This window comes from Ixodes scapularis, unplaced genomic scaffold (genome assembly GCF_016920785.2).
Source record: "Ixodes scapularis isolate PalLabHiFi unplaced genomic scaffold, ASM1692078v2 ptg000044l_1__unscaffolded, whole genome shotgun sequence".
Taxonomy (NCBI): Eukaryota; Metazoa; Arthropoda; class Arachnida; order Ixodida; family Ixodidae; genus Ixodes; species Ixodes scapularis.
In genome coordinates, this window is record NW_024609897.1 from 299,972 (window position 1) to 326,356 (window position 26,385).

Genomic DNA, 26,385 nt, shown 5'->3' on the forward strand with positions numbered 1-26,385 from the left:
CCAGATGATTTGCTACAGTTTGGAAGGTGGAGGGATGATGTGCATGGAAGTTAAACTCTGTCCCTCTCTCCCATATTTCCTGCTATAATTGTTCCAAAAGTCAGGGAGAAGGGGGGAGGAGACTGCCCCTTCTCCTTGCCCCCTTCTTCAGATAGGGTACAAACTTGGGGATGCCATAAATAAATGCAACCTCTTATGGCTGCCATTGCATACAAAGGGAAAACATTAGAGAGAGAGATGGATGTGGTTTATCTTTCTCTTAGGTGTTCATATCAGAAGGGGTACGAACGGTTTTGGATGGTTGCGGCTGGGCGAGCTAGCAATGAGTGCTGCCTTAGTGTTCGGTTGGGACTCTTGTTCAATCGGCAGGAAAGCGAGTCCCAGCCAACTATTGGAGCGGATCCTATGGATGGCTCCTGAAATTTTTGCAAATGGTCCATTGTCTCGCAAATGAGTGCACTGGTATTATATAGCTAAGGGCACTTAGCGAGCTGTTTGCTCTCTTTTAATATTGCTGACTCTACATTTAAGCATTCATTCTTCATTGGAGGAGGGACACGACCGATCGACTTATCCGGTGATGCGAATCAACGAAGAAGACTCAAGTGCCATAACTGTGGTCTTGGAGAATCACTCCTTTGAGGTGATGGGTATTGTGGCTGGTGCAGCGCTCGTTCTTGCACTGCACGGAGTCCACGACATTTTTTACCGTTAAAAAGCAAGCCAGTCACTCACAGTGATTGGGCACTTCATTGGTTTGAAGTATAGAATAAAGTCCGCCCTGGCTTTAGACTTGATCACAAAGTTAAAAACTTGTTAGCCAGAGGAAATTTGTGCGCCAGTTTTGCCTTTTTTGCCATGATCTGAAATTAAAATCTTGGTTTAATAAACTCTATTCTACTGTTTTCTTTCTATGCTGACTTTTCATGAGAACCTATTGCCTCTGTGCAGGCTCATATGCTATATATTTCATGTCTTTTTTGAGCTGCAGTTCCACATTTCCTATGCAACCATCTCCATGTATATTGCCGCTTTTAGATTGTAGGGCTACTGTTCATTGCAAAATACTTGAGTTGTCCCTAGTTGCATAGAACAACTCATACAATAAGGACAAAAGTATTCAAAATCACAGTCAAACCAAGGGAGGTATTGACATTCCATAGAATGATTGCAAAACGAAAAGTACAGTGGTCGCACTTCAACAGGCTAAATATGTCACTTGCCAGAAGAGTTTTTTTTTTTTTTTTTTTTTTTTTTTAGCAAGCTTTTTTTCAATAAAGCCAATTTTACACTTTCGTTCTTCTAATTCTGTTTTCAGGTGTTTCCGTTACTTTTCACTGGGTTAACTTACACTCAACAACACACTAAAACAATATTTAACAGCGTAATTGAGCGGAGTTTGTGTGACCCCTTCCTGAAGAGGGTGCTATTTCTTTTATACAGAGTTTAGGCAACACATCAAATGGGGCTGTACTTACTGTACACAATTCTTTCTGTAGAGTAATTACAGCCCCATTCCCAAGTGTTGCCTGAACTCTGTATTAAAGGGACATTGACACCCCCCAAAAAAAATTTTTTATTTTTTGCCAGGCGCTTCATTATGGTGTCGGAGGACTACGCAATTAATATTTTGTAAGAGAGTAGCGTATTTTTTTAATAAAGCCAAAAGACGCCACTGCTCGAAACCGAAACCGAAACCCGACGGAGGTCGGAGAAGTGGAGAGAAGAGAGTGGGTGGCGGAAGTCACGTGGCTACACCCGACCGTGTGTTTTTTTGTTTTTTTTTTTCCTCTCCGTAGCAGACGACGACATGCGGCGTGCGAAGCGGCGTGCGGGAACTGCTCGCCGTGCGATTCTTTTGCAGTTATGTTTGTTCCGCTCGTTGTTCTGAACTCCAAGATGACTTGTTTTGTACATTGAGGAGTTGCAGATGAGTAGTGAGTGCCCGTGGTGAATTTTCATGATCGGCTCCGAAAAGAATACACCCAAGATGTTGCGTGAAGAGCTGGCTCACATTTCCTGCATCCGAAAAAAAGTGGCATTGTGCGACAGAGTTTCCAAAAGATCAACGGGATCGGGACCAATGGCTGGCTGCAATTCCTTTAGAACATATACGGGCACCTCGGAAAGCGGACGCTACCTGATCTATATGCTCCTTGTATTTTGTGGAAAGTGATTACTTGGAGTTCGCAGGTGTCAAAACGGAAATTCCATACCATTTAATTCAGCGAAGTATCGTCCACAACATTTGTTTGTTATTTTTTTGTTTGTTTCTTCAGTGATAATTGTAAAAATAAAAAAAAAGATATGTAAACATCGGAAAATGTTTAAAAAAAAGAAAAATAAAAAGGTTCCACGGGGGATCGAACCCGGTCCTACCGCGTGTTCAAGTGGACGTCTTTCCCACTCAGCTACTGGGGCATCTCTTTTCTAGTGGATCTCTTTCCTTAGTAATAATTCAGCCGGTAAACTGTAAGTTGGAAAGTTTGCTGTCGATTTTTCTCTAGTAAAAGCACTCCCGGGTCGAAGTCGGGAAGCACCACGCTTGGGGGACATTCGCACCTAGTAAAGAAATCGTACGCGTGCATATTCAACTCGAAGTAGACACGTCGTGCTTGACGTTTGCGCGAGCGATGTCTTCAGCCACGAGAAGGGAGCGACGGCTCGGCGACGTCTTCGTGCAAATCGGCTTGGTGGCCGGGCGTGTCGTACGGGATGAATACCAATTCTTTTGATCAGTCCCAAATTTCTCTTTTAACGGTAGACAGAATTCGCCGGTACCGCGAACGACAGTTCTGAAATAGAGGTCCCACGCCCGTCGTCCGCTGCCATCGCCGTCCCCGCGAGTCACACGATACGCGAAACGACGAACGCACAGAATGCTTCCGGTTGTCTGTGGAACTTTTTTTTTTCTATCAGCGTATTTACAGCTTTTTATAATCCACAAAAAATGGGTTTCATATTTTTTTCTATTTTTAATATTGAGTGTGTGCCTTCAGTGACCCACGGCTTTGATTAAATTTGGTGGTCGCATCGATACCTTAGAAAACAGCCCGTGACCGCGGAAAAGAGAGTGAGCGAGACTCGAACCGGCCAGTTCTTGATCGGCGGTTTTCGGGCGGAAAGAAACCGAATTTCGAGTCGCAAATTGTGTTCTGCATGGGTAGTTGGGCCCTCATATGTCATGTACAAATAAAAACCTCAGCGAGCATAAACACCCTGTCAGTGTCTGTCACGCTTGTTATGGGGTATGCGGTATGCCCTGCGCACCGGAGTGCGGCTTGGTTAGTTCCTTTTATTCGCGGAAGGAATACCCGACGGTACGCGGCAGCTTCCGCAGGAACACCGCACGGAGCGCAACGTGACAAAAAAGGGAAGGGGTGGTCGTTTTGGTGCCCAGCTTTCGCCGGTCGCAAGGCAGAGAATGAGACAGAGACCGAAAGGATGCAATGAACGTAACAACAGTTTATAAACAAAATAAAGGCGGATGCGAGGTTACAATCTTAGCTCACATCTAATACAGATACACAGAGAGAGAGAGAGAGTTACAATTTTCGAGCGAGACTTTACACAATTACTACGAAGGGGTTCGGAAACGGATCAAAGGAATACGGAAAGAGTTCACCGGGCACGGCGGTCAGTCCGTCCAGTAGTTGCAGCGACGATCCCTCGCAGACGACGAAGTTCTCGCAGGGCTTGTGGGCTTGACTCCCCCGGGCACTGCAGTCCGTTCGCCCAGCGGCGGCAGCGACAATCCCTCTTGCAGACGCCAAACGTCTCGCAGACTTCCGTGAGCTGAGGTGCAGTCGCTTTCCTCCGACTCGCAATTAGCGACAGCCCAACCCTCGAGCTGCTCATACGCAGCCACGGCTCGTTTTTATAGTATTGGCGCGTTATCCTCCTCCATGCAAGTCCGCACTTACGCAGTTCACCGGGGGTACACTCTCTCCTTTGTCGAAGGTGAGGGGGAAGACGGCGCGGTGACGGTGTTGTGTTGCGTCGGCGTCGCGAGACATTCGAGAATGTTCCTGACGTTTATTGGAAAGGGGAGGCTCCGCTTCTCCCTTCTCCCTGCTTCTAGAAAGATCTGGTTGCGCGAACGACCTTGGTGCGGGGTCTCCCTCCCTTCCAGAGAATTCGACGGCCGTTTCCGGCACTGCATGGGCGCGCGCGTTTTGTGACACGGCCCCCTTCTTTTAGAATATTGTGGAACAATATTCAAAAACACACGCAAAATCGTGCGCACATGCAGGCGCTCACAAAAAGGGTTTCCGGAAAAAAAAAATTCTTATACAATAGTTAATGTGCACTTGGCACAATCTTAAAATACAACCGATACAATTCGCGACGGCACAAAAAACACTTTTTTTTTCTCAACACATTTATAGGCGGCTAAGGTAATCGGCGCCAACATTGTTACTACCTTTGATGTGTTCTACCCTGAACTGATATTCTTCTAGCAGTAGGCTCCAGCGCAGGACGCGACTGTTCAACTGTTTCGCTCGTTGAAGGTAGCTAAGAGGCTGGTGGTCAGTTTGCACGATGAAGGGTACGCCGTACAAGAAGGCGTTGAACTTTTGGAAGCCCCAAACTAAGGCTAAGCATTCTTTCTGGATGGTACTATACGCCGTTTCTCTGGGCAGTAGTTTTCGGCTAGCATATGCTATCGGGTGTAGCGTGCCCTGGTGAGCTTGCATTAGCACAGCACCGAGGCCGGTGTCTGACGCGTCGGTGCGCAGAATAAATGTCTTCGAGAGATCCGGGAGACGCAGAACCGGAGGACTGGCAATCCGTTGTTTAAGTTCTTGGAAAGCCCTTTCGTGGACTGGGGTCCACTTAACGTTGTTACCCTCTTTCTTTTTGGTTAGCTGGGTGAGTGGCTCACTGATGTCGGCATAGTGCGGGATGAAATCCCGGTAGTACCCCGTCAGTCCGAGAAAGGCGCGCACCTGGCGCTTGGTCTTTGGTGCCGGTGCGTCCTGGATTTTGTCCAGTGTTTTTCCCAGCGGTGCTAGCTTACCGTCCCCTATTCGATGTCCCAGGAAGTCGATCCTTTCTGCGCCCAATTCGCATTTGCTCGGCCGTATCGTCAGTCCGGCTGCCTCAATCCGGGCGAACAGCTGGCGCAAGGAGGCAAGGTGCTCTTCCCATGTCCTGCTGGCCACAAGGACGTCGTCGTAGTAATGATGGACGTCCGGGATGCCCTCAGTAATTCGCCGCATGAGTTTGGTGAAGACGGCTGGGGCTGTCTTGATGCCAAAAGGCATATAACGAAACTGGTAGAGTCCGGTCGTGGTTGAAAACGCCGTCTTAGGCTTAGACTCCATTGAGAGAGGTATTTGCCAGTATCCCTTCACGAAGTCCACCTTCGAGAAGTATTTCGCTTCTCCCACGTTCGCGAACACGGTGTCGGCCCGGGGCATGGGTTCCGAATCACCCACCAGAATGCTGCTCAGTTTCCTGAAGTCAACGACCAATCGGTTGGTTTGGTCCGCCTTTCGCACAATAAGGACGGGCGAGTTGTACGGCGAGTGAGCCTCTTCAATAATTCCCAGTGTCCGCATTTCGTCCACTTCTTTCTCGACATTTTCCCGCGTGGCGAATGGTAGTGGATACTGCTTGACATGAACTGGGGTGTCGGTGGTGAGTTCGAGGTGGCACTCGACCCAGTTTGTTTTGCCGGGCACGTTGGAGAAGATCTTGTGGTAAGTGGCCATTGCTTCCTGGATTCCCGATGTCTGCTCCGTCGTTAACCTTGGGTTTAGCTTTACGTCTTCAGTCCCTTCGGTTTTCACGAACTCCGGCACCGGAATACCATTTTCCTCGTTCCAGTCGGACACTCCGCAGATCGCTTGGCACTGCTTTTCCGGGCTCTCGCGTTTCCTTTCCTCGTACCGTTTTAGCAAGTTCGCATGAAAGACTTTGAGTCCCCCGGGGGTGTCAACCGAGTAGTCGACGTCCCCCTTCCTTGCCTTGACCTCGAAGGGCCCCTTCCACTGCAGAAGTAGCTTGTTGTTATCGGTTGGGAGGAGAATCAGGACTTTGTCGCCGGGCTGGAATTGGCGGTCCTTCGCCTTTCGGTTGTAAATTTTTGCATAACGGGCACCCGCCTACTCCAGTTCTTGGTGGGCCAGTCGACAGGTTTCTTCCAGTCGGTTTCTGAGGTCGAAGACATGCTGGTACGTCGTCTTTGCCTCTTCTTCGAGGTCGAGGTTGGTCCACACTTCTTTTAGGATAGAGAGCGGTCCCCTAACATGGCGCCCGTACAAAAGTTCGAAGGGCGAGAACCCGAGGCTGGTCTGGGGCACCTCCCGGTAAGCGAAAAGCAATGGGGCCAGGTAGCGGTCCCAGTCTCGGGGTCTCTCAGCACACATGCGCTTCAGCATCAGCTTGAGGGTGCCGTTAAATTTCTCCACCAGACCGTTAGCCATGGGGTGGTAAGGGGTGGTGTGGAGCTGGCGGACGGAGAGCAGTCGAGCCACTTCCTTCATGAGGTCTGAGGTGAAGTTGCTGCCTCGGTCACTAAGCAACTCCTTCGGAACTCCGACGCGAGAGAACATCTCGACAAGCGCCTCGGCCACACGTTCGGTCTCGATACTTGGCAAGGCTACGGCGTCCGGATAACGGGTAGCGTAGTCCATCAGGGTCAGGATGTACCGGTTCCCCTGTTTAGACGGTGGGTGGATGGGCCCCACGATATCGATCACCACTTTTGAAAAAGGGGTCTCGATTACCGGGGCCTTACCGAGCGGTACGCAAGGTACGCGGCCTTTTGGGACCGTGCGCTGACAGATGTCGCAGGAGGCTACGAACCTCTTTACGTCAGCCGTGAGACCTGGCCAGAAGAACTCCTCCTTGATGCGGTCCTTCGTCTTTTCGCTCCCGAGATGACCCGCCATAATGCCGTCATGAGCTAATTTCAAAACCGTTTTACGGTGAATCTCGGGAACGACTAGTTGACGGGTTCGTCGGCCTGTCTTGTCGGTATAGTATCGGTAGAGCAGCCGGTTTTCCCTCTTGAACTCGACTGTGCTCTTCCCGTCCCGACCCGTCGACTTCTCGCCTATCCGCGCTATGCAAGCCTTAAGGGTCTGGTCCCGCTGTTGTTCCTCTGCATAGCTTCGGTCCTCCATAGGCTTCTCCGCGGGGTCTGGCGTTTGTAGGGGTGAGAAGGGCTTAGCCTGTGCCTTCGCTTGTGCCCGTGTTACGGCAGCAGCGGTGGGCTCTGGGTCTGCCGGCTTGGGTTCAGGTTCAATCCAGGGTTGTCCTTCGCTAGCCTATTGTGCTCCTCCTCGGGTCCGGGCAGCGGGTCTTCTGGAGCCCTTGCTCCCTCTACGTTGCCCACTATGAGCTCGTATAAGGGGTTCTCCATGCACAGTGCCGTGACGGACCCACTCAGATAAGGGGTCTCCACCTGTACTCGCGCTTTGGGCAACAGTCGAACGGTGCCGTCTACTAGGTACACGGGCCGCTCATCGCCGGTAAACTCGTCGTCCCGGACCAGATCTCGCTTCACTATAACAGTGCTGCTGCCCGTGTCGCGTAGCACGGAAACCGTTTTTCCCGCCACCTTTCCTGTGAGTACGGGCATTCCTTCCACCAGATATTCTGGTCGGGCTTTCATGACGGCGTTGACCACCGGGATTTAGTCCCCGTTCTTGAGCTCGACGAAGCCGTCGCTCAGGTCTGACTTAGTGGGTTTTCTCGGGGGAACGTAGACGCATGATGCCTGTGCGGCTGGCTTGCCTCCACCTCGGCACACGGCCGCCTTGTGTCCCTTCTGCCCACACTTGAAACAGGTCGTAACGCTCGAATTCGTGGTGCTGTTACGACAGTTGGATGCGTAGTGACCTAGCTTATTGCACAGGTAACACTTGGGCGGGGGCTTCCGTGGCGCATTTGAATCCCGGGCGTCTGGTTTGCCCGTGCCTTCGCGCCCTTCCTTCTTACTTCGCACAAGGTTGGTTCCTCGTTGCGCTTCCAAGTACTGGTCCGCTAGTTCCAGCATCTCCTCTAGGGTCTTGGCTTTCCTTTCCTTGAGATACAGCAACAGGCTCGGATGGCAGCTACCCAGGAACTGGTCTTTGATGAGTAGTTCTCGAAGTGCCCCGTATTCTCGATCGATCTCCGCAAGCTCTGTCCAGCGATCGAAGTAGTGGCTCAGGCGAGCCGCAAACTGAGTCGCTGTTTCTCCATCTGCGGGCTTTTCGGATCGGAATTTCTCCCGGAATCCGTCCAACGTGAACCGAAACCTCTTTAAAAGTGCGGCCTTAACCTTTACGAAGTTGGTCGCATCGCTCGAAGATAGTCTCCCGAACACGCTCAGGGCTTCACCGCTGAGCCGAACGCTTAGAGCATTAGCCCACTGGTCCTCTGGCCAGTTCTGACTGCGGGCGACTCCTTCGAAGCGTCTTATATACGCATCCAAGTCGTCCTTCCTTTCGTCGAAAGGTACTAGTAGCTTGTCTAGCCGCAAACTACACCCCTTTACCTTAACGCTGGGCCCCTCCGTTCTGGGTTCCAACTGTTGGAGTTGCAGTTTCATCTGAAGGAGTTCCTTCTCTCGTTCGAACTGCCTTTCTCGTTCTTCTTTCTCCGCCCTCTCGCGTGCTTCCCTTTCCTCCCTGGCTTCTTTATCCTTTTGGGCAACCCACTTCCTCAGTTCAGCCCCTGCTAAACCCATCTGGGCTCCTAACGCCACAAGCTTTTCGAGATCCATGCGGTATCCCGAACGGTTGACCAGCAGGAAGCACTAGATTACCTTTAAACAGGCCGACCTAGGCCTTGCGAGGGTTCGCAATGTTGGGCCGCTATCTAATGAAGCGCTAACGCTCTCAGTTTTCAGACCCAATCTCTCTTCTCCGCACTTACGAAGCACCAAAACGTCCTGTCGCGGACGCCAGAAAAATTGTCACGCTTGTTAGGGGGTATGCGGTATGCCCTGCGCACCGGAGTGCGGCTTGGTTAGTTCCTTTTATTCGCGGAAGGAATGCCCGACGGTACGCGGCAGCTTCCGCAGGAACACCGCACGGAGCGCAACGTGACAAAAAACGGAAGGGGTGGTCGTTTTGGTGCCCAGCTTTCGCCGGTCGCAAGGCAGAGAATGAGACAGAGACCGAAAGGATGCAATGAACGTAACAACAGTTTATAAACAAGATAAAGGCGGATGCGAGGTTACAATCTTAGCTCACATCTAATACAGATACACAGAGAGAGAGAGAGAGTTACAATTTTCGAGCGAGACTTTACACAATTACTACGAAGGGGTTCGGAAACGGATCAAAGGAATACGGAAAGAGTTCACCGGGCACGGCGGTCAGTCCGTCCTAGGGAGCCTACATGTGTGCTGCGCTTAGGGTGATGCCAACTGCCGGTTCCCTCTCTCCCATCGCCATTTTGTTTCTCCATATTTTCGCTAAACGTACGCAAACTTGATTTTTATTCCCCGCGAAACACCAGCAACACTGTGAGGCCGCTTCCGTTTCCGTAGCACCTAGGTCCGGCGCCGCGCCGCCGCCGCTGCCGCCGCCGTTGCCGCCGCCGTTGCCTCCGCGAAGGGCGGTGACCCGCGTTTGTCGTCGTGCGCGGTCGAGGTTGAGGCTCTCGCGGTCTTTCACGCTTCGTTGGTTCAGCTGCCTCACAATCTGATGCTGCGAGCTGAGTGTGGACCGCTTTCAACGAAATGCGAGTGCTATTGGATACTCAACCTCTCCATCTCGGGCGTCTAAACTCGATCGTTGTTACGAACAGCCTTCTCTGTGCCCGAGCCCGGACGCGAATGTTGCAAATTTTGTGCGTTCTTGTTTACTTTAGGGAGCCATCATGTGCGCTTGCACTCTAGTTTGCTTTATTTCTAACACGTAGCTCAACGTTTCCGCTTGTGCGTCTGGAGTCGTCAGCTACAGACTCGACCGACCGGCGCCGATCCGTCGCTGTTTGCTGGAGTCGCTCGTGTGAGTTCTTCGTGTGTTTCGTGTGCGCTGCTGTGTGCTAGTACGTGTCTCAGTGTGCATTTTGCGCAGTCGGCTTCAGCCTCGTTTAACCGGCAACCGTAGTCTTCCGACTACGCTGGACGAGTCTTCCTGTGTGCAATCTGCGTGCACTTCGAGCGTGCCCCAACGTGTGTTGACGTGCGTCTTTAATGGTCGGCTTCAGGCTCGTCTGATCAACGACCGATCATCGTCCAACATGCGTGCTTGCACCCTTGTTTACTTTATTTCTACAACACGTAGCCCAACGTCTCCGCTTGTGTGTCTGTGTCTGGAGTCGTCGGCTACAGGCTCGACCGACCGGCGATCCGTCGCTGTTGGCTGGAGTCGCTCGTGTGAGTTCTTCGTGTGTTTCGTGTGCGCTGCTGTGTGCTAGTACGTGTCTCAGTGTGCATTTTCCGCAGTCGGCTTCAGCCTTGTTTGACCGGCAACCGTAGTCTTCCGACTACGCTGGACGAGTCTTTCTGTGTGCAATCTGTGTGCGCTTCGAGCGTGCCCCAACGTGTGTTTTGACGTGCGTCTTTAATGATCGGCTTCAGGCTCGTGTGATCAACTGCCGAATGTCGTCCAACATGCGTGCTTGCACCCTAGTTAACTCTATTTCTACAACACGTAGCCCAACATCTCCGGTTGTGCGTCTGGAGTTGTCGGCTACAGGCTCGACTGACCGACGATCCGTGGCTGTTCGACTAGATTTGCTCCCTGTGAATTCTTCGTGTGTTGAGTATATGTCGCACTCGGCTTCAGTCTTGTTTGACGCTTTCCTGTCAAATGAGGCTTGAAAGCATCAAACTTTTGTAAAATCAACGCCGTCTAGTCCACCCGCAGCAAAATATAGAGGTGGCTTGGACATCACAAAAGTGGGCGGCCAGCTAACTAGTGGACGGCAGAACTGTTGCCTCCCACTGCGGGAAGAACCCTGGTGCTAGCCTACTGCACCTCTCCTCATCTCTTCTTGTTCATTAAACCATGTCACCGAAAGTTCTTTTCAATAGAATTATTCTCTCATTTGATGATATTTAATATCATACTTTATGGCCGAGCTCTTTCCTTAAGCACCATGTGGGTAGGTTTTCTTGATGAAGCTTAAGCCATTCTCCGGAAAGTTTGAAACAATGCATTGGTGTCGTCACTGACACCCGATATTCGATTTACCACACCTAACTGTTCGCGCAGGTTTGGGGTCCCAGAATCGAAGTACGAGATTTCTTCACTACAAAAAATTCTACAATGCCTTGCTTGCATAACACCATCAAGGTGGTTTTCCTTTTGTGTGAAATCACACTACCGTTGCAACTTCCCAGGACTGCAGCACTCTTTTTCAAAACAGTGTTCTTTTTGACGCAGTGCAGCCACAAGTGGGAGCAAGTTTGGTTGTGCTCTGGTGTCCACTTTAAGTGAGATCGTGAGATCTCCTTGCCATCCACAGTTGCCGGTGCGAGCCACTCAGAACCACGTCCTGCATTGCACCCGCTGATTTCAAGAATGTCAAAATCTGGGCTACCTTCGCTTCTTTTTTCCACAATGTTCTTTACTTCACGCACTCGGTCCGTCTTGCAATAAGCCTCAAAATGGTCTACAAACTTTGCCCAAAGCGGGACACATGGGGCCCCGGTGTAAGAAGTCGCACTTCGTGCACCATTCTTTTCCTTTGCCTTGTTTGTGAATAGGAACTTGCCCCTCCAACGCTCTACTCTTAACGACATGGACCGTTTTCTTTGGCCCCTCCCATACCTTCATTTGCTTGGCAGCAATTTCGTCCTTTTTTCACATTTCCAGAGCTTTTTCTAGCTTTAGATCGGGTTCCCAAAGAAGTCTCTGGTGCAACGTCTTGCTTGCAGTTCCATGTATGATTTGGCCTCGAATCATTGACCTCACCAGCGTCAAAAACTCACACGACTTGAATTTAAACTGCAAGTCGCGGTTGAATTGCTGGCATGGCTCACCGTCAGCCTATACTTGCGGTCAGCTCTCCGTGGCAATCCAAAGAGGAGGAATGTGCGTGTACAGCGGTTGGTGCACCCTCTCCCCTAGCATTGACTGCATTGCCACAGAAAAGTGACCGCGAGTATAGATGCGTTTTCTACAGATGCATCTATCGAAGCTAGCCTTCGCCCATGGCTCCTTCAGCTCCTGCGCCCATCCTAGGGGTTCGACAGTGGAACTGTCGAGGCTTGAGCAGCAAGGTTGGAGAAATCAACCAATGCATACACCTCAAAAAGCTTTCTACTTAGGCCACTGGGCCTTTACAGTTTCACTGAATACTTATATTCCGGATCGTCATTGCGTCTCCTCATCAGCTACTGGCAAGGCGGCAGCAGGCACGTAGCCGGGGGGCCATGGGGCTTGGGCCCCCCTCCAAAATCTTCCATTTCGCTGGGACCTCCTCTCCCCCTCATACCCTCATACAGCATTTTGTCATGGGTGGGACCACCTCCCCTCCCCCTTCCCCCCCCCCCCGCCCCCCCCCCCCCCCCCGAAACAAAATCCTGGCTACGTGCCTGGGCGGCAGTGTATCTAGACACTTGGTATCCTCGAGCGCCTATCCAGCTAACAAAGCAGTGGACTCGGGGGCAAGAAGTGGTTGCTGTGCTTGTACGTGCACAGAAAATGGGCTATATTGGGGGGAGGGGGGGGGGGGGGGGGCGGAAAAAGGGCGAGTTGGAACCCCGTAATAATCCTGCTATGCCCCCAAAGAACTTCGACGCGGCAAAGGCGTCTGTCATCAGTAAAAAAAAAACCTTTAGGGGCTGCCATATTTAGGTTACTGATGAGCTGGAAGCAGCTATCTGAGCATTTGTGGGACGGCCTTCCAAAAAGTGGCTCCAGCAGGTGTAGAAGCATTATCACAATGGTGCCAGAGGTACATTTATTAATGAAAAAAAAAGTTCCAATTATTTTAGTATACCTTTCATGATTTGCCTTAGAGTGAATACACATTCAGTCAATGTAACAATTCCAAAAGCAAAAAGAGTGTGTCCTTATTTATTTTGACTCTACATATTTGGACCAAGGCAAGCGGGACTATGAAACACACGACAGAAAAAAACTATACACAAAGATAGATTTGAAAAGCATTGAATAGATGAGCTGCATGCCTCTACAATCGCTACGCTAGCACACTGCTCAGCACACAAACCCTATGAAAGGTTTACACCAGCACATGTCTTGCTTGAATGGCCACTTGCACGTTTTTCTAGACGGGCCTGTTTGAGGTGAATCTTCAGCCGGAAATGCAGATACTTCTCCAGAAGCAGTTTCTCCACACTGTCTCTGTGCTGTGAGCATACTCCGGTGTTCACCGAGCTGTTTCTTGTAAGCACAGACGCGATACTTTTAAATGGAGAACACAGACTCAAAATGTTGGTTGTGAATGTAAGGCCCTTGAATTGTTCTTCACATTCGATCAAAAACTCCATGGCTTTATCACTGGGGTAGATTAAGTTCTCACTGTGCTTTACAAATTCCTTCATTTTGATCAGGGTGCTGTGTTTACTGTTCGAGTTTGATGTCAGGGCTTCTTTGCAGGTGTTGCAGTTCACAGACTTAAGCACTGCACGCAGGAGGAATCCACCTACATACGCTAGAATGTCTTTCTCCTCTTTGGATAGCATTGACAGCACCCAATCCATGATCTCCTCTGGAGCTTCAGGCTCTTCTGAAGGAACCCTCGCACCCTCTGAAAACAAGTCGGCAAGCTGTTCCCCATCATCAACAGCATAGCCAGATGTCCTGGGAGTCTGGACAAACTGGCTAACGCAGATCATGCGGAGAGCACACTTGAACTCACAGGCTCCAGGCACTGGTTTTCGAAGACGGACAACCGAGAATAGGTTTTCGAGACAGTCCTGCGTCGTTCGTCCAGTCAGTAGATAGCCATACCCATGCTCATTCAGGAGTTCATGTTGAAGTTGGTAGACAACTGTGGTTGATGTTATAAGTCCTGCTTGTGAAGGCTTCCAGTGTGATGTCGAGCCCATGGTCATCTCTCGGAAGGTGCAGGCTGTGATGTTTAGCTTTTCGATGGCAGCTTGGTGTTTTGTGGCATCGAAATTACTCAACGCCACAACTGGATGCCTCGCCGACATCAAAGTGAACCATACAGAGACAAGCTCACAAAACCAAGCAGTGGTTTCTGCCTGAGCTGGCAACTGGCCCTGGCTCACTCTGTAGCGGATGGCCACTGGAGCTTCGCGAAAAAACTGGACGGCGATGTTCACCCTCATTTTTGTAAAGTGACCGTCACTGAGGTGAATGTCTGACATGTGAGGAGCCACCTTTAGTTCATTTTCTTTATCTAGCTTCAGTGTTGCGTCGATATACTCGAGCTTGATGATGTTTGTGGGGAGTCCGTTTTCTTCAACAATCCGCTTGCTCAGGAAGAAGATGTCCGAGCGAATCAGTTGGGCTCGAATGTTCTTCAGCAGATGGGCGACACCGGCCATGAAATACAGACGGCGCCCCTCAAGGCATGGGTGTGATATGCTGCACACTGTGTCAGAGTCCCTGGTACTTGAAAGGCCAAGTTCGCGCCTCATTGCTCTGTTTGGTGCACCCATGTCGCTGGTGACCACGAGTACTTTTAGTCCCGCTTCGAAGGACAACTTCACAATCTGGAGGACAAAGTCTTTCAGGAGGGTGCCTTCAAGCGACCGCCCCGTGAAGTGGTACGCTACTACCTGTTTCCACCGGGTCGTCAAGCCCCCCAACATGAAAACCAAAGCACGGTTAGCTTCGACTTCCTCCATCTTCGGAAGAGTCACAGACCCGAGAAAGCAATCCTGCGACTGATCATGTTCTATGCCCCCTGAAATTTCCATCTCGTCTAGAAAGAGAACGCAGTCCCGTTCTGCATCTTCCATGGTCTCTACTTTTTTTTTCAGGACATCGAGGACTTCTTTTAGAATTCCTGGTAAGAAGCAAAAGCCTTGTAGTCTTCGCATTAATGTCCTGGTGCTGGGCAGAGGGTAGCGGAGTGTCCGAAGGAGCTCATACCCCGTGGTGCCGCATGCAAACTTGACTTGAAGAGCTTGCTTGATTGTTGTCATTGACCATGTCATACCCCGGCTGTTTTGTTTTGCAAGGACCTTCTTTTGATCGTCGGCCAGGAACTTCGGTTCCTTAAGTGCCTGAAGCTGTTGTTGTACACATTTTAGTTGACTCTTGAGGGTTCGGATCTGCTTCCTTGCATTCACATGATGTTCTTGAAGAGAACTGTACTTTTTTAGGACGTCGTGTAGAGCTTTCTTTAACTCCAGACAACAAACGTTCTCTGTTCCTTCTGTCACACTTTTGGGTGGTGGCTCATTTTCAGGTAGTGACATAATGTTTGTAGGATCTTCCGTGACGATATCCATGGAATCGTTGTCAGAGATGAAGTCATCTTGCTGAGGTGTCAATGAAGCGGCAGTCGATAAAACAGATTGAAGTGTGGGGCCGCTCCATCCAGTTGTAGCATCACTGCAGATTTCGTCATGGATAGTTGATTCAGCTAAGGCATGAATGGGAGGATCCCCAGCTGCGGTCCCAGGTGATGCGTTGACACAAGCTGTGTTGTTGGTCGTGCTTGTGGCGCTTGTACTTAATTCATGGCTCGAGGTGCTTGCGGCCGAGCTGCGTTGTTTCTCTTCTGTTGGCTCAGGCGTACTGGATGATGCTGCCACTGCCTCTTCAGATGAGGCATGAATAGGAGGATCGCAGGCTGTGGCTCCAAGTGATGCACTGATGCAAGCTGCCTCTTCAAATCGGTGCGGCACTACTTTTTCGGGGCTTTGCTCTGCTGGCTTGTACTTCGGAGACGCTGGAAGAAATTAAAGAACACAATAATTAAGTTTAGCCATCATGAAAAACAAATTACCGTGCAATTTTTGCATAATGTGCCACACTGAAGGAACGATCAGATTTTTTCTTTTTGTGCAGTCACGATAATGGGCATTTGGGGGTGGACATGGAGAGTCTGGACAGCCTGGTAGGCTCTGAACTTGCTAATTGGCACATTTGAATAGAATAAAGTTACAGAAATATTTCAAACTAATCTGCGTGCTTGTCTTCTTTTTTTCCTAGCAAATGTTAGACGTTACTGCATGCATCGGGGAGCATGGCACATCACACTAATTGAATTAATTTATTTTATGAAAATATTTAACATTATAATAAAAAAAAAATTTGTCTTTCCTTCCCGTGTCCTAGTGCATCTCCTAGTTCCACCAGGCTTTGCTCACCTTGAGAGGAAAACAATGTTGGTATGGCAGTCAATTTGAGGCGCCGCCACCCATCTGCACGTTTCTCCTCAAAACAGGATAGTTCGAAGTGTACCTGAAAAAGGTTTACCGGATTTTCAGACACAACACATTGTGAAACAGTTTCTGCTCTGTTTCATGTATATGACACGCTGAGTGAAACATGATCCCAGCTTCAAATAGTACCTGTATTTATAAATACATGAAGGCTCCTTACATGAGATAGGTTAAGGTTTTTCCAGATGTAAGGCGGCAGGCTAACTCTGCTGTGCTCTATCGCTGCTAAACCTGCGGGCTACGACGCAGCTGTGTCAGCCGGCACGCACTCGTACACCATCCTATTTTTTATGACTTGAAGCAGAAAGTCACGCAGATATGCTCAGGGGTGGATTGTGTCCCTGTTCAGAAGCAGCGAAGAGCGACGATGCAGTTTTGAAAGCAGAGTGCTCATGATGCGCGAGCGCTCGGAACCTCGCGCGCAAGCACACCTGTCCGCGAGCAAAGCTGTCCCAGAGTAGTCACGGACGTGACTGCCCTGGACGTTTCGTTCGACCACCCGACAGCGTAAGTGTACGAAACCGAACATCGGTACTGCTGTATGATAATTTTGTACTTACGCCGCAGACACGCGATGTACTCGTTGGCTCCCAGAGAGGCCTCTTGATCCGCGAAACCCATGCCGCCTTTCTTTCCGGATTGGCTGGAAATCTGTACAACTTCGCACCATTCTTGTAACTTTGCCGACAGTATGGAACGCAGCAAACCGGCATTGCATATGAAAACTTCTCATTGGCGAGGACCCGGGACGACGCACCGCACTCGCCGCACTGTTCACCGTACCAACAACTAGCCCTAACGGGGATTATCGCAGTGAAACAAAATGGCTGCAAACATAGCGGGGTAACCATGGTAACGAGATTGGCAACATTGGTTTGTCGGCAACTGGTATTACAAAGAATGGCATCACCCTAAGCGCAGCACACATGTAGGCTCCCTAGTCCGTCCAGTAGTTGCAGCGACGATCCCTCGCAGACGACGAAGTTCTCGCAGGGCTTGTGGGCTTGACTCCCCCGGGCACTGCAGTCCGTTCGCCCAGCGGCGGCAGCGACAATCCCTCTTGCAGACGCCAAACGTCTCGCAGACTTCCGTGAGCTGAGGTGCAGTCGCTTTCCTCCGACTCGCAATTAGCGACAGCCCAACCCTCGAGCTGCTCATACGCAGCCACGGCTCGTTTTTATAGTATTGGCGCGTTATCCTCCTCCATGCAAGTCCGCACTTACGCAGTTCACCGGGGGTACACTCTCTCCTTTGTCGAAGGTGAGGGGGAAGACGGCGCGGTGACGGTGTTGTGTTGCGTCGGCGTCGCGAGACATTCGAGAATGTTCCTGACGGTTATTGGAAAGGGGAGGCTCCGCTTCTCCCTTCTCCCTGCTTCTAGAAAGATCTGGTTGCGCGAACGATCTTGGTGCGGGGTCTCCCTCCCTTCCAGAGAATTCGACGGCCGTTTCCGGCACTGCATGGGCGCGCGCGTTTTGTGACAGTGTCCCTTTAAAGCGTTAAGTACTCTCTAAGCAGGGGTCATACCAACTGCTCAAGTGTGCTGTTATGTGACATTAACTCTTGCTAGAGAGCATAGTTAACTCGTTAATACAGACTGCAGGCAACACTTCTAATGAAGTTGTATTTACCCCACAAAAAGGTTATAACAGCTCTTCCTGGCGAGCGTGTTTAACTCTTAAATACAGAGTTCAGGCAACACTTCTAATGGAGTTTTAGTTACTCTCCACAAAGAAGTGAATTAAGCTCTTCCGGGAGAATATGTTTAACTCTTGCTTACAGAGCTTAGGCAACACTACTAATGGAGTTGTAGTTACTCTAGACGATGGAGTGAGGGTAACTCTTCCTGGCGAGTACTCTTAACTCTTGAATAGAGAGTACACGCAACATTCTAATAGAGTTGTAGTTACTCTACACGAAGGAGTGAAGGTAACTCTCCCTGGAGAGCATCCTTCACTCGTCAACATAGAGTTTCGGCAACACTTCTGATATAGTCACTCCACACAAAGGAGTGAAATGTGCTCTCATCAAAGAGTTTAGGCAACACTTCTCATGGAGTTATAATTACTCTACACAAAAGAGTGAAGTTAACTCTTACATTTACACATCAAAAGATTAACCCTTACTCTCTCAAAAGCATTAGAGTTACTCTTTATAGAAGAGTTAAGTGAACACTTGTATGTAAGAGTTAAACACACACTTGCCTCCGAAGAGTTATAGTTACTCTTTAAAAGAGTGGATTCTGTGACAAGCCACTTACACTCCAAAAAGAGTTAAATCGACACTTATTTTTTTTAGAGTGCAGCCCGGAGACAGGGTGCGGGTGTGGGCACCGATTCGCCGCCGTGGTCTCAGCGAGAAACTCCTGAAGCGCTACTTTGGACCCTACAAAATGGTTCGTCGACTTGGGGATCTGAACTACGAGGTAATGACCAACGGAACACGGACTTCATCACGCCGGCCTCCACGACCGAAAGTCGTCCACGTCGTGCGCCTCAAGCCGTACTACGATCGATAGGACTGTGAATTGTGTTTTATAATACGCTCAATAGGGTTATGTTGCACAAGACTACGTAGTTTGCCATTATTTTTGGTTGTTTCGAATTTTTTATTTCCCAGCAGGTCGCATCGAGACAATGCGCTTTTTACGGGGGGAGTAATGTCACGCACGTTTGCGAGTAAGCGCGTGCGTGCGGAGTGTGCGTTACCGCGCTTGACTGTCGCGCGGAAGGTGTAGGTTCGATTCCAGTCAGCGGACTGTCGTTTTATTTACTCTTTCAACGTGGCCTTCTCGTAAGTATGAGAACATTCTCGTCTGATCGAGTTCCAAATGTTCTACGCACCGGAAGTTCTACGCCGAATCATCCAGAAACCCAGGAGGGTACATAAGGGACTCCGCAAGGCGAGCGAGAGTCAGTCTCGCCCCAGCGTTTGATCCTGCAGTTGCGCCGCCATCGACGCCTGCGACGCTGTCCTTTTTTTCTGTTTTTGGGAACAAGTTCGCCAAATTAAACGTGTATTTCTTCCTGCTTATTCACGGTTCTTTCGGTCACCACCCGTGACTACACCTACACAGTCAAACGCAATGTATGGAATGTAACGGGTCTAAGTGGTGCTACAGGTTTTGTTCGGACTCCTGCAAGGCTTCGTGTTTTCGCCTGTACTATTTCTAATTTATATAAATAACATTGCCAATCATATGAATTAAAGTGTCACCGTCCAATAGTATGCTGAAGATGGTGCCATTTATTATGTTATCACGATCACTTCCTGTCAGACACTCCTGAATGACAAACTTTGTAAGCTTGCGGACTGGTACGGAGAGCAGAGTATGAAAATTAACTTTACCAAAACAGTCGCGAGGACTGTATCGAGAAAGAAAAATTATCATATCGTACCCCTATCATATTTCACTCCAGTGCATTTAGACTGTTTCGTCTGTGAAGTATTTTGGCGTAACAATAAAAAATAACCTTACGTTGAACGAACATCTAAATAACAAGTGATCTAGGGCATTGAAGAAACTGCTCTTTGCGAACAAAAAAAAAGGGCTGTCCTACGAATGCCAAGCTTCAAGAATACCATTCTCTAGTTTGACCAGTCCTACAGTACGCCTCAATCGCACGGGATCGGCATTTTGATACATACATTACGGAGGTGCAGCGTATCAAATGTCTTCCTGTTCGGTATATCTTCTCAGACTATCGATCTTCATGATCAATAGTTAATATGCTAAAGCAGCTGGAACTGGAGCCGCTCCTCCTACACAAACAAACCGCCAGACAAAAGTTTCATTTCTTCTCTCGTTCACATCATATCTAGCTTATCAAGTGCAAAATATTTACTAAATCACTCTAAACTGATTAGAACATACTTTGCCAGAAATAAACTATTTTGAAGATCGTTCTTTCCCAAAACAGTTGAACAGTGGAATTGCTTGCCGAAATTGCTTGTTGACATTACCTGCAGTATATTAGATACATAAATAAATATATATTCTCCTCTTCGAGTACGATCGTACTGTATGCAACGGTTAAATTGCCGCTCCGAAAAGGCGGCGTCTGTACTCCAAGTCTGAGGGGACTTCGAACTTTCCTGTCATTAACACTGACAAAGTCCAGTTGTATCTGCATTTTAACCTCGAATAAGACAGGTACCATTGACAATTATTCTCACGAACGCAAAATAAATTCTATATATATATATTTTTTTGCTTTTCGCCTACTGAATGGTTTTCTTTTTTGACCATAACGAAAGAGGAACATGGGAGACTGGACTGTTTGTCTTCCATGTCCACAGACACTTTGTCTTCCATGTCCCTCTTTGGTTATCGTAGATTAGAAACCAACACGCTCAATCAATCTATATTTTCTTCTCTCTCTCATTTTTTGAGCCTGATATCTTCCATAGCATTAGATGATATGGCTCACAACTTTTTTAAGGCAACGCCAGGTTCGAGGTAGAAGTCTGGAGACCAAGTAATTCCAAACGGAAGAGCAAAATATGCTTCTTTTATTTCTTGTAATATAGACAATTTGTTGAACAATTCAAATTAAACATTTACTCAAGTTACTTTTGTTCTTAATATAATAAAAATATTGCAAGCGATTGCGTGCAGCAGAAACTATATATTTCAATATACCTCGTAGTGTATATCTTTCAAATACTCAGTTGTGTATTCTGTGCCGCTTCGTAACGTAATTATTTTGTAGAGAAAAACAACGTAAATCCAAAGAAAATTGGAAACACGTGTCTTTTCGATTTGACTCATTGTTGAGGCTTAAATGCACACAATCTGACAACGTCAAACTCTATTGGAGTTTCATAGGTTTCTTGCATAGTCCAAAGTTTGATAGCTTCTTTGTTCGCATCTTCAAGAAGTTTCAATTTCTCTGCCCCGGTTAGTAATGTTGTCAAAGGATTCATTGCCATCAGCTCGTCTGAAAAATAAATATGAATAGACGTCACGTGTGAAACGTTATAGCTCAGACACCTGAATACGTCATACACTTGCTTAAGGTAACTGGCGATGGGAAATCAGTGCCAACATCTCCATCTGTTTTTATGATATAATGAAGTAAAGCATCAGAGATTTGAGGAAAAAAAAAAAACAAATTCAATGGACTGAATAAAAAAAAATTATGGTGGCTTAGCTCGGCTATGCCAGGATATACGTAGTGTGAGCTTATGCGCACAAAATGAGAGGCGCTATCAAGCGGCTCCGGTGCAGCGTTAAGCGCGAGACACATGCGCGAAAAAGCCATCCGATCCGACGTGCGAACCGCCGGAACGACGTCCGAGGGCGAGGGTTTTCGTCGCACCGGAGCGTCGGACGAGGCCTCCGTCCGGCGCCGGCGTGCGTCCAACTTGCCAGATATTGCCGCACGCACGGTCCGATTTTCGGAAGGCCGCAGTGGCCGCAGCCAATGAGCACGGATGGCGAAGGTCATGTTGTCAAGTGGCATTCGGACCGATCGGGCGAGGAGGCGCTACGGTGGCGCTACGTGGTTCGGAGAAGCGGATGTGGCGGTGCGCGGTGCGTCACGCGAGGCGAGTCGTGGTAGTGAAGGAAACGGACGCCACCGAGTTTTCCCGCGCGCACAGAACGAGCTGCTGATTTCGCGCGCCAAAGCAAGCCGGCCTTCTGGGACCGATCGAGCCCGTCGAAACCCGAATATACTCCGTTTCACCTTAGGATGGACAGCAGCGGACGCTACGAGCCATTCCAATGTCATGTGAGTGTCACGTGAACTTGGGGAGAGACTCAGCAATGCGCGCGGTACGTAGTCACGTGATTTGTACGCAGTGCTCGTTTCGCTGGGATGGCTCTAAGGTCCGCTGCGTTCCTTCGCGGTTAAGTGATGTTGAGCAGAAAAATAGCCTCACGGAAAATCTTCACACACGCAAACTTTAATAGAATGTAATAAAAATATTACGTTTGTTTGAAAGTCGGAAAAACCAAGAAGGGCGAGGGAAGTATTTATTTTTCTAGGCTAGGTGGCGCGAGCTACCGCCCGTTATAAATATAGCCATTAGCATCCATTTATCCATTTGGTAGAAGGACACCCGAAACTGGGCGGAGCTGAACGGAGCGACGCAACGACGCGTCGGAAACCATGTGTCGCGAACCGTCCTGTGCGGCGATTCGGAGCAGCCATCTTCCCGACAGTTCGCACGCCGGATCGGACAGTTTTGACGCGCATGTGTCTCGCGCTTTAGACTTGGCTACAGCGCAACGGAGGCGCACAGCTGGGCACGCGGCGGCGCCAGTGCGTCCGCCGCGGCTATGACGTCACTCCTCTGTAATGCGCAGACCGGCGAGGCGGGCGAGGTGGGCGCGGCGGCAGCGGAGCCCGCGGCGGCGGCTTCGCGTGGCTCTTATAATGAGCCGTGCTCATTATGCGAGCCGTGTTCATTATGCGGAGCGCGCGGCGCCTATCTCATTATGCGGAGTTTCGCCGCCGCCATCGCGCGCTTCGCATAATGAGCATGGCTCGCATAATGAGCACGGCTCCCCAATTACGAGGGCCACGCAACATTGCTGAACCTTGGCCAGTGTAGCTAACGCTACAAACTGCGTGTTTTTTTTATAGACCGTTAAAAACTTATTTTTAAACAAATTGATACATTGTTTAGCTGCAAAACTAATAATGTTGTTATCAGTATTGAATGCAAAGGGTGTGCTCAAGGCAAGACTGTTTACTGTCCGATTGCGCACGTGAAAGTTTGGTGCGGCATTGGAAGTGGATTTTACTTCCCATTGTTTAAAAAAAACAATCAACACACAGAGACGAAGAAAACGACATTACGAATTAATATCCTCGTGGCACGCTGAGCACTGCGGATATCTCGCAAACCTACATCTGCAAAATCAGGGCAAAGTAAAGCGAGATACTCGATCAGCGTCCCCGTGCCATTGAAGCAATCAATGGAACAGCAAAGGCACGTAAAGCGAGTGCATTGGGCTCCAGGAGGATTATGTCTATAAGGTGGATATGTATGCCGACTTCTATGCGACCGGTAGCTTTAGGAAAGTAATAAAAATGAAACCAATACGAGAGGTACGCCCCTCGTAGAGGGGATGGATTTTTTTAAATATACACAGAATCCATAGACATATAGAATACGTACTCTATCACACAAATACCGCTCATATTAGGGCAGCTAATATGACATGGTACAGGCTTTTGTATGCTTTTTATCCAAACGCCTATGCCATGTCCTAATGACTGCCTAAGTCTGTGCGGTCATTGGGCTAAAGGAATAGCTGGAGTATGTATTTACATATTGAGTGTACTAGAATAATTGTCATCATTCTTATGTTTTTAATCAGTTCATCGGATTTTGGAGAAAAGAAAAGAGCATTCCTACAGAGGCATGCTTAGTACCCGTTATAAAAAAAACACTCTTCTGGTGTCAATGTTCGTTCCCTGGGATGATCCCGACCACCAGTCCCATGAGAATGAAAGCATAAAAGATTCTTGTTACTTTTTATAAACAGCGACTCCATCATCCAGCAGAGCTGGCGAGGAAAGCGAAATAATGCTTACGGGTTATGGTCTTGGGACTTGGATATTTTATGGGTGCTTCCCTGGTTACCTCACATACAGATGGTGTAAGGTTAGCGGATTTCAAAAGATTTAAAATGTAGGGAAGAATTTCGTCTGGTCCATTCATATCGATGGTGGGAGGAATATAATTTCTGCAGATCTGTATGAGAACGTTAAGAAACACATTACAGAACAGTTATTTCTAGAACGTAGATGCGTTTCCTCAAATGTGAGAGGAATTTAGTCAGCTTCTCAAAACCTGGAAAGACATGACACCAATATAAAGTTCAGCCATCAACTAGATTTAGATTTTAAATTTTACCCAAAATATTTCGTGCAGAAATAATGGTAGATTGATTTATATCAGAAGTAGCCTTCACTTAGATATGTCTAGTACTACAACAAATAAGCCCACCAGAGGGTCTTTACTTCAGCATCTATATGCTTCTTTTCTTGCTATTTTTGATTGATTGGTTCTGAACTGTGCAAATTACTACAGTAATTGTTTTCGAAAAATTATTATGCATCAAACAATGCCAAAAGACATCTCTATAAAATAACCCTAAGAAGCATCTATCGAATGACGCATTTTGAATCCTTACTACCGGCTTTACAGAAGAGTATGTTCCACAGTCCTTGCTGAGGATATCTTGATATTATATTATAACATATTTACAGTGTGCTCTTTTTTGCGGCCAAGAGCACGTAGCAACACTTAGCAATTTGGCGTAAAATTTTTCTTGCCATGAAGTTCGGGATTAACTTAACCATATTCACCCTGTTTGCTTTGCAGCTACTCACCTCCGCGTACTTCTTCCAACGTGCCATCTTGATTAAGTTCTGCCGAAATCGAATATGTGGACTGGCAGCAAAGAACCACAACAAACATTCGGCTCCTGGTTCCATTAGCTCTGCAAGATTTTTGAACGCTTTCTCCTGATTTTCTACCCAGTTGAAACAGTTGAAGGAGTAGACGCGATCAAACCTTCCATACATTTTGACGAAGTCGACCACGTCATCTGTTACGATGTCGAGGATGTCGTAGGAGATCGTTGGATGGGCATAGTGCGTCTGCGCGTATTCCACCATGTCCCTCGACACGTCTACTGCGACGATTCTCCGGCATGGCAAGCAGCGGGGAAGCAGGCAGTAACGCGTGATATGTCCAGGACCGCAACCCACTTCAAGAAACTGCTGGTCATCTCTGGCGTCCTTGTCGTAGGTCCCCTTCATCGCTTCCAGTCCATCGACGGCAAACGAGAACCATGTCTTTGCGGTAGCATCATTGTAGCGCTTCGCATCCAGTAAAGTGATCGAGGTTTCGTTGTTTGTGGCCATAATGACGGATCCGGAACTATTAACAATCCTATCAGAACCGGCTTATATAGCCAACACTGACGCATCTATACATTTTATCCCGAATTGCACACGGGTGTTTCGCTCTTTATATTGGAATTGCTTCCTGCAGGTGGCCGGAGGTTTATTACGTCATTTAGGAAACTGAGCACCTCTTAAAGGACACATGCAAAGGAAAAAAACATTTCTTTAGACAGCTTAGATGGGAAAACGATGTCATAAAACGATTTTACGACGCAGGAAAAACATTTTTTGAGCTATATTTACGGCGCTATACGAATTTGTAGTTGGCGCTCGCGGGAGCCGTCGCTGGTCACGTGGTAGGCCCGCGCGCCACCGCGCTGCGTCTCCGCCGCACGCTGAGCGTTGTGCGAACGCCGCTTCAACACGTTTCTCCACGCCGCCGTCGCCGCCGCCACACAAGTTCGTCTGCTTCGGGGCGCCGCCGCCGTCGTCTGACCGGCGCACAGGTCTATCACGTCTGCTTGCGGTTTTTGAGGAGTTTCCTTTGGGCTCTAAAAGTTACATATTCATATCAGTTTTTAGAGCGCAGCTCTTAGGCGCCCGTTTCCGGCTTGAGCGGCGTCGCCGTTGCCGTCGGCGTAACCAAGGTCAACCCAAGGTCACGTTACCCCTCCCACGATCATGTGACCCCCGAGGTCACGTGACCCCCAGATCACGTGACTCCTTCCAAGGTCACGTGACCCCCCCGCCCCCCCTCCCCCCCCCCCCCCGAAATCAGGCGACACCTCCCCCTCCGAGGTGACGTGACCCCCTCCTCACGAGGTCAGGTGACCCCCCCGGAGCATATTAAAGAATGAGGGGAGGAGGAGGAGAGGGAGGAGGCGGAGGAGGGGTCTACCTTCCCCTCAGTACGCTTCCCTCCTCCTCCTCAAGAGCTGCGCTCCAATTTGGCATTACAGGGAGTTGTAAACGTATTTCACTTTTTGTTATACTTCAAACAAAGATGAATAAGTTACATTTAGAGGCCATAGGAAGCTTCCGAGAGAGCGCAAGCACCACGTGACAAATATGGGCCCGTCACGTGATAAATAAGGGCCACTTTTCCGCGGCGCCCGCTGGCGCGAAGTACAAATTCGTATAGCGCCGTAAATGTAGCTCTAAATTTTTTTCTTGGTTGTAAAATCGTTTTATGATATCCTTTTTCCATCTAAGCTGTTTAAAAAAATGTTT

At 48.8% G+C, this 26,385-nt stretch overlaps 3 protein-coding genes across 3 annotated transcripts; all 3 read right to left on the reverse strand.

The window, feature by feature from the left end:
• Window positions 1-601: 601 nt before the first annotated feature.
• On the reverse strand, window positions 602-7,133 carry LOC120846700 (uncharacterized protein K02A2.6). Its single transcript, XM_040218555.1, has 3 exons — window positions 6,195-7,133; window positions 5,505-6,074; window positions 602-682 (listed from the first exon to the last, which is right to left on the reverse strand). The coding sequence occupies exons 1-3, from the start codon at window positions 7,131-7,133 to the stop codon at window positions 602-604; spliced, it is 1,590 nt and encodes a 529-aa protein (XP_040074489.1).
• Window positions 7,134-13,129: 5,996 nt separating this feature from the next.
• Window positions 13,130-17,193, reverse strand: LOC120846701. Its single transcript, XM_040218556.2, has 3 exons — window positions 16,846-17,193; window positions 16,211-16,304; window positions 13,130-15,789 (listed from the first exon to the last, which is right to left on the reverse strand). Exons 1-3 carry the CDS (start codon window positions 17,134-17,136, stop codon window positions 13,130-13,132), a joined length of 3,045 nt encoding a protein of 1,014 aa, XP_040074490.2. The 5' UTR covers window positions 17,137-17,193.
• A 3,859-nt stretch (window positions 17,194-21,052) lies between these two features.
• LOC120846702 (juvenile hormone acid O-methyltransferase-like) lies at window positions 21,053-25,173 on the reverse strand. The gene is made up of 3 exons (XM_040218557.1): window positions 24,637-25,173; window positions 23,836-23,995; window positions 21,053-21,225 (listed from the first exon to the last, which is right to left on the reverse strand). The coding sequence occupies exons 1-3, from the start codon at window positions 25,171-25,173 to the stop codon at window positions 21,053-21,055; spliced, it is 870 nt and encodes a 289-aa protein (XP_040074491.1).
• Between the last annotated feature and the right edge of the window lie 1,212 nt (window positions 25,174-26,385).

What these genes read in the sequence shown, in the direction of transcription:
- LOC120846701 (XM_040218556.2), bottom strand. Translation starts at nt 17,136, where the DNA reads ATGGTTACCCCGCTATGTTTGCAGCCATTTTGTTTCACTGCGATAATC. An exon ending in GTACATCGCGTGTCTGCGGC is followed by an intron (nt 16,305 to 16,845) that starts GTAAGTACAAAA and finishes AACCTTTTTCAG; the next exon opens with GTACACTTCGAACTATCCTG. An exon ending in AACATTGTTTTCCTCTCAAG is followed by an intron (nt 15,790 to 16,210) that starts GTGAGCAAAGCC and finishes AATTTCTTCCAG; the next exon opens with CGTCTCCGAAGTACAAGCCA.
- LOC120846702 (XM_040218557.1), bottom strand. Translation starts at nt 25,173, where the DNA reads ATGGCCACAAACAACGAAACCTCGATCACTTTACTGGATGCGAAGCGC. An exon ending in GTTGGAAGAAGTACGCGGAG is followed by an intron (nt 23,996 to 24,636) that starts GTGAGTAGCTGC and finishes GTTCTCATACAG; the next exon opens with ATCTGCAGAAATTATATTCC. An exon ending in AAGTCCCAAGACCATAACCC is followed by an intron (nt 21,226 to 23,835) that starts GTAAGCATTATT and finishes TTTATTTTTCAG; the next exon opens with ACGAGCTGATGGCAATGAAT.
- LOC120846700 (XM_040218555.1), bottom strand. Translation starts at nt 7,133, where the DNA reads ATGGAGGACCGAAGCTATGCAGAGGAACAACAGCGGGACCAGACCCTT. An exon ending in ACCTCGACCTCGAAGAAGAG is followed by an intron (nt 6,075 to 6,194) that starts GCAAAGACGACG and finishes TACAACCGAAAG; the next exon opens with GCGAAGGACCGCCAATTCCA. An exon ending in ACAACTCGCCCGTCCTTATT is followed by an intron (nt 683 to 5,504) that starts GTGCGAAAGGCG and finishes GACTCCGTGCAG; the next exon opens with TGCAAGAACGAGCGCTGCAC.